Here is a 7,699-nt window from a genome sequence, read left to right as displayed (position 1 = left end):
AGAAGGAATGAACACTTCAGGCTTCCAAGGGATGGCAGTCCACCTACAAAATGAGTGTTTCTATATGCTAACCAGTATTAATTTTTTAAAAAATTTATTAAAAAAAATTTTTTTTTTAAATGTGACATAGTTGATTGCTCATATGTTTTCTTTTAGGAGTTTTATAGTTTCAGGTCTTCTGTTTAATCCATTTTGAGTTGATTTTGATATATGGCAAGAGGTATGGGTATAGTTTCATTCTTCTATGCATGGATGTCCAGTATTCCCAGCACCTTTATTGAAAAGGCAGTATTCTCCCCAGTGTATGTTCCTGATGCCTTTGTCAAAGATCAGTTGACTGTAAGTATGTGGACTGATTTCTGAGTTCTCTATTCTATTCCATTGGTCTGAGTGTCAGTTTTTAATGCCAGTACCATGCTGTTTTGGTTACTATAGCTTTGTAATATAATTTGAAGTCAGGTAGTGTTATGCCTCTGGCTTTATTTTCTTTTGCTCAGGATTAAGTTGGCTATTCAGGGTCTTCTGTTGTTCCATATGAATGTTAGGTTGTTTTTTCTATTTCTGTGAGGAATGTCACTGGTATTTTGATGGTGACTGGTATTTTGATGGTTAATTCTTCTGATCCAAGAACATAAATGTCTTTCCATCTTTTTGTGTACTCCTCAAGTTCTTTCAGTAGTGATTTGTAGTTCTCCTTTTAGAGATCTTTCACCTCCTTGGTTAACTTTATTCCCAGGTACTTTATTATTTTTGTGACTACTGTAAACAAGCTTGCTTTCTTAAGCTAAGGCCATTTTCACCCCTCTGCTGGTCCCCTGAAACCACCAAAGGAGGAGGACTATGGAGCATAAATCTGTGTACGTGGCTTCTACTCACTTGGGAGGCCTTATTTTTTTCCTATCCTTTGTTCCCCCAGACTCCAGACCCCAGACTCCCTGGTGAAGCCCAGAGTCAGGAGAGGCAGGACAGTGGGGAACTGAAAAGCCACGGAACTAGAGGCGGAGGAAGCAGCGCGGACAGGGGAGAGGAAGAGCGAGGGACCGGTAGGCCTAGCTCCGAGGCGGCGGCGGCGGCGGCTGCAGCATGGAGCCGCTGCGGGTCCTGGAGCTGTACAGCGGCATCGGCGGCATGCACCACGCGCTGAGAGGTGAGAGCGGACACAACGCTTCTCCTCTTCTTCGCTCACGGGCGCTGTTCCAGGAACCGGCGCCTGGGAGGCGCGGAATGGCGAGACGCTAGGGGCGGGGTCTGGGGAGGGCGCTCGGTTGTCCTGGAAACCGCCCCAGTGCCCCGCCCCAGTCTGGCCCTTCGGCGGTGACTCCCCTTTCCCGGGCCTAGCTTTTGTACAAAGGGCTCGCGCGCCGCTTCTAAAGACTGAGTGTGTGACAAGTCGTGATTCTGCAAAGTCAAACTTAAGTGGCACGCACAGCGCCCCCGGCCTGCTGCCACGCCCCAGTTCTAAGTGCCCGGTCACCCGGAGCTGGGAGACTCCGGCCTTCACCCTGGGAGGGGCGGGAGCTGAGCAGGGCTGGCCGGACAGAGGGGATCTTGACAGAGTCACAACAACTCAGGGGACAAGGTAGCGAGTGCTGAATAGGACTGCAGAGGAAGCATGAGGAGAAACCTAGTTCTCGTCGTTGGAAAAAAACATCATGTCTTCTGTAGTTCTACGTTTAGGTGACAGAGATCAAACTTTGTTGCTGTGTGACATTGGGCTAGTCCCTTAACATTTTTGGACCTGTTTCTTGGTTTTAAAGTGTGAAATGTACGCTTTTAGAGAAGAGTTACAGTGTATGATGAAGATTAAGGATAAGGCGTGTGAAGTGTTTATTAGTGCCAGAGGCACTGTAACCACTCAAAATATTATAAATTATTATTATCACTATTACTTTCTATGTACCTCCTTCATTTTGAGATTTTTAATTTCTTTGGTGTTAAGTTGGAACTGAAAGTTTTATTTTTGATGATATTTATTCAAAAATATTATTGAGCTCCTATTCTGTGCCAGGTACTTTGCGGGCACTGGGGATGTGGAGTGACGAATAGACTTTAAAGTGCGTGTTTATTCTTAAATTACCATGACAACCACAAAACTGAAACTTCCCTGCTTCCTTTTTTAGTACCAAGAGTAAAAGAGACTAACAATGTAAGATTACAGACAATGTTTAATGGGTTGAGCATATTAAGTTTTCTGAGCAGATGTATAGAGTTTTGATTCTAGACTAGGTTAGTGAATATTAATTTTTACTACTTAATTATTTGCTGGCTTTTTATGTTCAATTCTCATATTAAAACTTATCAGCATGAAAACAAAGCAAAACTCTAGTACTGTCTGCTCTCTGTTAATTTTGTATGTCAGCATTTTTCAGTATCTTGAAACCCCTTAATAAACATTTAAGGACTGCCTAGCACTTTATCATAAGTTGTAGTTCAGCCACTCCTTAAATGTTGAATAAGTACAATATGCTACAACTACATCTTTGAGCATAAATCTTGATTTTCTCTTTAAGCATGTTTTTCAAATTAATACATTCAATAATAAGACTCACTTTGTGCTAGTTACTAAGTGAAAAACTATGATAATTTTTTCATGCTTTTGATAGATGAGATAGCAAACCGCTTTTCAGAGGTTTTTGAGTGCCTTCCTCACCTACGTATTCACAAGGATTATATATGAGTATTACTCGTTTTTAAGCTTTGCTAATTTGAGAGGGGAAATTATGTAATTTTAATTTTTTTTGTTTGTTTAATGAATAGATCAATATTTTCTCTCCTATTAGCCAGTGCAACCTGAATTTGTATGCATTTTTCTGTTGTCACTGCTACTGTCCTGAATCTAAGCTACTATGATCTCTAACTTAAATTATTAAAATAAGTTTCCCAACTTCTCTCCTTGCTTCCACTCTGCCTTCCTTTCTCCACTTACTCTCCACATAGCAAGCAGAATGATCTTTTGCACAGTAAACCAGATCATGTCACTTCTCTGCTGAAATGGCTTCCCTTTGAGATTACTTACAATCACAGTCCCATCTTCTCCCCAGGCCCGTTTCTGAGAGCTGGCCGGCTTCTGTCTTCCTCTTCAGTCTCATCTGCCACTTTTTCCCTGGTTATTTTGTCCAGACTCACTAGTCTTTCTGTCTGTTCCTCAAACCCTCCATATGTTTTGGCCTGTGTTTTTGCTGTTTTCTCCATCCAGAGTGCTCTGACCCCAGACTTTTCCACTCCAGCTTCTTTTCACCTTTTGTATCTTAGTTCTTATGTGGCCACTTTAGAGAGGCCTTCCCTGGCTTACCCTTTGTGATCCAAAGTAGCCTTGCTGCCTTCCCTACCTCTCTGCTCTCTCATCTTTTGGTTTGAGGTCTACATATTAGGGATATTGACTCTTAATCATATTGATGCAAATGTTTTTTCACACTTGTTTATCTTCCAATGTTCATTTACTTGAGGTACCAAAGTTTTAAATTTATCTGTAATAAAATTCATTGCTCCTTTCCATGAGGTTTTTATATGATAATAAAGACAAATAACAACTGCAGCTAATTTCAACATTTATTAAGGACCTTCCAAATGTGAGAAACATGTCCTAAGTTTGTAATAAGCTAGTTAGTGGTAGAACTAGTATTCTAACCTGGGTCTGTCTACCTGATTTTTTAACCATGCTATGTTGCCATTGTTCTGATTAGATGCACTAACTTACTTTGATCTACTAATTAAATAATAATAAGAAGAAGCAAAAGGAAATAATACTGAACAATTTTGACTGATTTCTAGATAAGATTTATAATGGAATTTTTTTATTATAGTAAGATATATACATAACATAGAACACACCATTTTAACTGTTGTTAATTGTACAATTCAGTAGCATTCAGTACATTCACAGTGTTGGGTAATCATCACCATTATCAGTTTCCAGAACTGTTTCATCATCCCAAACTCTGTACCCATTAAACACAATAACTCCCCATCACCTCTTCCCCCAGTCCCTGATAGCCTGTGTTCTACTTTGTCTCTATGAATTTGTCTGTTATGGATACTTCATATAAATGGAATCATGCAATATTTGTCTTTTTGTGTCTGGCTTATTTCACTCAGTATAATGTTTTCAAGGTACATCCATGGTATAGCATGTATCAGTACCTTATTCCTTTTTATGGCTGAATAATATTTCATTGTGTGTATGTACACTTTTATTTATCCATTCTTCTGTTGGTAGACACATGGGTTGTTTCAGCCTGTTGACTATTGTGAATAGTGCTGCTTTGAATATTGATATAGAAGTATCTGTTTGAATCCTTGCTTTCAATTCTTTTGGGTGTATGCATAGGAGTGGAACTGCTGGATCATATGATAATTCTGTTAAACTCTTTGAGAAACCACCAAACTGTTTTCCATAGCAGCTCACAATTTTACATTCCCATCAATAATGCATACGGGTTCCATTTTCTCCATCTCTACAAGTTACTTCCCTTATTCCATTATTTTTATAATAGCCATCCTAATATGGTATGAAATGATATCCTGTTGTGATTTTGACTTGCATTTCCTTAACCAAAGATGTTGAACATCTTTTCATGTGCTATTGGTCATTTACATATCTTCTGTTTTTTTGAGTTATGTCTATTCAAGTCCTTTGCCTATTTTGAATATTTTTTTTTATTATTGAGTTGTAGGAGTTCTTTATATATTCTGGATATTAATCCCTTATCAGCTATATGATTTGCAAATATTTTTTCCCACATTACTGAATTTTAACAGTTATAGAAAAGTCTACTTGATTTCTTTAGCAACATGATAGATTTGCCTCAAACCCAACAAACATTTTAATACCTCAATAAAATTTTTTTGTTCTTATTAGTAAATGAAATATGCTACTGCATTGTTGTAGTTACTATATAGGCTCTTCTATATTTTCTAAATTTCATTTAACTTTATTTTACATGCCCATGTATTTACATAGTCTACATCCTATGCTATTCCTCTTTGTTCTTGTACAGCCTGTAGCACAGTACCGTACTTGTGACAGGTTCTCTGTAGATGACTGTTGAATTTATTATTGCATTGCTAATCATTCTACCATCATTTTGATAAAAATATAGTTTGCTTAGCCTGAATTCTTTCTTTTTGAAGTATACATAGTTCTTAGTTACAAACCACAAAACCCACTCTCTAGCTTACATAAGAAAAAAATATATCAAAGGACATTTGGAAGCTCACAGAATCTACAAGACATTCAACAAACAAGTTAGGTCAACAGGAGCATTGCTCAAATGGCATTCTGAGGATTGTTCAGTGAAGCTTTATGCTGACATCACAGCGTGCACCAACAATGCTGGTTTGATCCACAATTCTGGATGCCAGAAATACCGTCATAGTTTTCCTCTGAAAGGTGGATGCCTCTACCAACTTCCTCACCAAAAAGAAGAATTTTCTCATTTGTTTCCTTGCATTACTGCTTCTGAATTGAAGTCTTAATTGGATGCAATTGGGTGCTGGGTACTAGATCCCACTGCCAGACAAAGAGAGCTGGGAAAGTGACTTCTGACTTCTATTTTGAGAAGGAAGTACCCATAATGTAGCAGAATTTTCAAATATAGGAAACAGGCAAAGATTGTAGATGGCCACAAGCATAACAATGTGTATTACATTATTTAATGCATGTTGCCCCTGTGAAGGAACTATGCATGCTTTGATAGTATTTATGCCTGTATAGCCTATAGAGTTTTTGCCAATGAAAATCTTCCAAGTAAAAATAGCTCAGTAAGCAGTGGAAGAAGTAGGGCCACGGGTTATATATCAGTGGAGCCTGCAAGGACACTTGCAAATATAAGCAAATACGATTCTTCATTTTTCTCATTTTAAAATGTAATAGAAGAGTGAAAAGTGGTTTAAGGAGGCGAATAAAGGAGAGTTCTAGCTGGATGACGGTTTTCTATATAATCAAGTATTGGAGACAACTTTTAAATCAAAAAGACCTGGCCTACCAAATAATTTCCAAAGGTCTTCCAAGGTGTTGGTTTTGACTTTCAGCCACATAATACTGAATCATATTTAGTGAGAATTATGCAGCCTTAATATTTTCTATTAGAATGTTAAGCCTCTTATTTGTCACTCATTAATTATTCATTTCCTGAATCTTTTTCATCTTTATTCCTCAATGATTTATGTGCCAACTTTGGGACTCTACCAAACCATGTTGTAGTTAGGTATGTTTATGATTGAATCAGGCAAGTACATTGTGATGAAATGTTTTTCCATGTAGATCTGAATGTCACTTAAGAATATTTTTTGGCACATCAATTATATGGGGCTGGAATTTGAACTGTTTAATTTTTTTCTTTTATATTTGTCTTTGGGATTGTAAAATTTTCCTTTATGCCTTTTTCCCCATAGTTACTCTTATAATAAACTTGTCAGATTGAAAAGGAAGTAAGGTAAAATCTTGTGCCATTTAAAAATATTTATCATTTGTTCTCTGCTATCTGTGGAAGTAAGTAGATTGTGTTTTTCCAAATTTGAAACACAAAGAAGAGATATGTAGGATGAATTTTGTGTATTCAGTTAAGGAGAATCCTAACTTCCTATTGGATGATTGAATTACCTTTCTTTTATATAATGAATAATGAATACCTCACTGCAGAGTATTCATTATTGTATTCCACAGATCAAATTAGTTCCTCATTGCTAATGAACAGATGATCAATTTAATCTGTTTTAGGACCTATCTATTGTTTTTTGTTTTTTGTTGTTTTTTTTAGGGGGCTCAATAAATAGTACGTCTCTTCCCAGTTCTGAACAAATTGAGAAATGAAAGAGTAATGCAAATAGGAAATAAAAATCTGTATCATTTTTGTTACTAATAAAGTCTGTGTTGGAGGATGTAGTTTAGTGAGAGGGCCAAATGGCTCAGCTAATACTGAACCAGAGAATTAAGCAGGCTACCTTTTGGGCACAGCTGGAGGAGCCAAACAAAGTACATATTCCTTGTGGGTAGCTTATTCCCAAGAGGAGAATGGCTGGAGCTGAGCCAAGCATGCCCAGTTTATTCTTCCCAAATTAGCCAGTTAGAAAAGTCACTCCTCCTTCCTTGGAAGAGGATGTAAAGGGATGGGATGAAGGACATTCACTTGTAAGAAACATCAGTAGTGGAAATACACACCCACATACACACACACACACACACACACACACACACGTAAACATGTATATGGAAACATATACAATGTATACATATGGCTTTCCTTGGGTTTTTTGGGGGGTTTTATTTGCAGCTGGCTGGTGTAGGGATCCAAACTCTTGACCTCGCTCTAACCAACTGAGCTAACTGGCCAGCTTGTAAAAACCAAACTTTCTTAGCTTCAGTTTCTTCTTCTATAAAATGGGGATGATAATAGTACCTACCTCAAAAGGGAGTTATGAGATTATAAATTAATTTTTAAAAAGTGCTTAAATAGTGCTTAGAATATAGTAAGTACTCATTAAATATTGGCAGCTCATTATTACTCATAAATCTTAAAGAAAGTTATTACATGTTAAAATGACCTCTAGAAGAAATTATGAAATATCTGAAGTTGTCAAATAGTTTTCAGACTAAATTTGAATCACATAGGAATAGATTGGTGGAGGGAAGAATTATTTATAGCCATAAATGATATCTTCATATTCATAAATGAATGACTATGAAGAGGTAGTCTGTGGC

General features: G+C 37.4%; 1 protein-coding gene across 2 annotated transcripts in view; it reads left to right on the top strand.

The window, feature by feature from the left end:
- The first annotated feature begins 1,063 nt into the window (after positions 1 to 1,063).
- Positions 1,064 to 7,699, top strand: part of TRDMT1 (tRNA aspartic acid methyltransferase 1) — a 60,072-nt gene continuing 53,436 nt past the window's right edge. For both annotated transcript variants that reach the window (XM_063099811.1, XM_063099810.1), the window contains exon 1: positions 1,064 to 1,147. In XM_063099811.1, the coding sequence (XP_062955881.1) occupies positions 1,084 to 1,147 (64 nt within the window). In that variant the 5' untranslated portion in view covers positions 1,064 to 1,083. The remainder of the gene's footprint in view (positions 1,148 to 7,699) is intronic.

Source organism: Cynocephalus volans, chromosome 6 (genome assembly GCF_027409185.1).
Source record: "Cynocephalus volans isolate mCynVol1 chromosome 6, mCynVol1.pri, whole genome shotgun sequence".
In the NCBI taxonomy this organism is placed as follows: domain Eukaryota; kingdom Metazoa; phylum Chordata; class Mammalia; order Dermoptera; family Cynocephalidae; genus Cynocephalus; species Cynocephalus volans.
The sequence above is the reverse complement of the archived record's forward strand: the minus strand, read 5'-3'. Positions and strand labels throughout refer to the sequence as shown.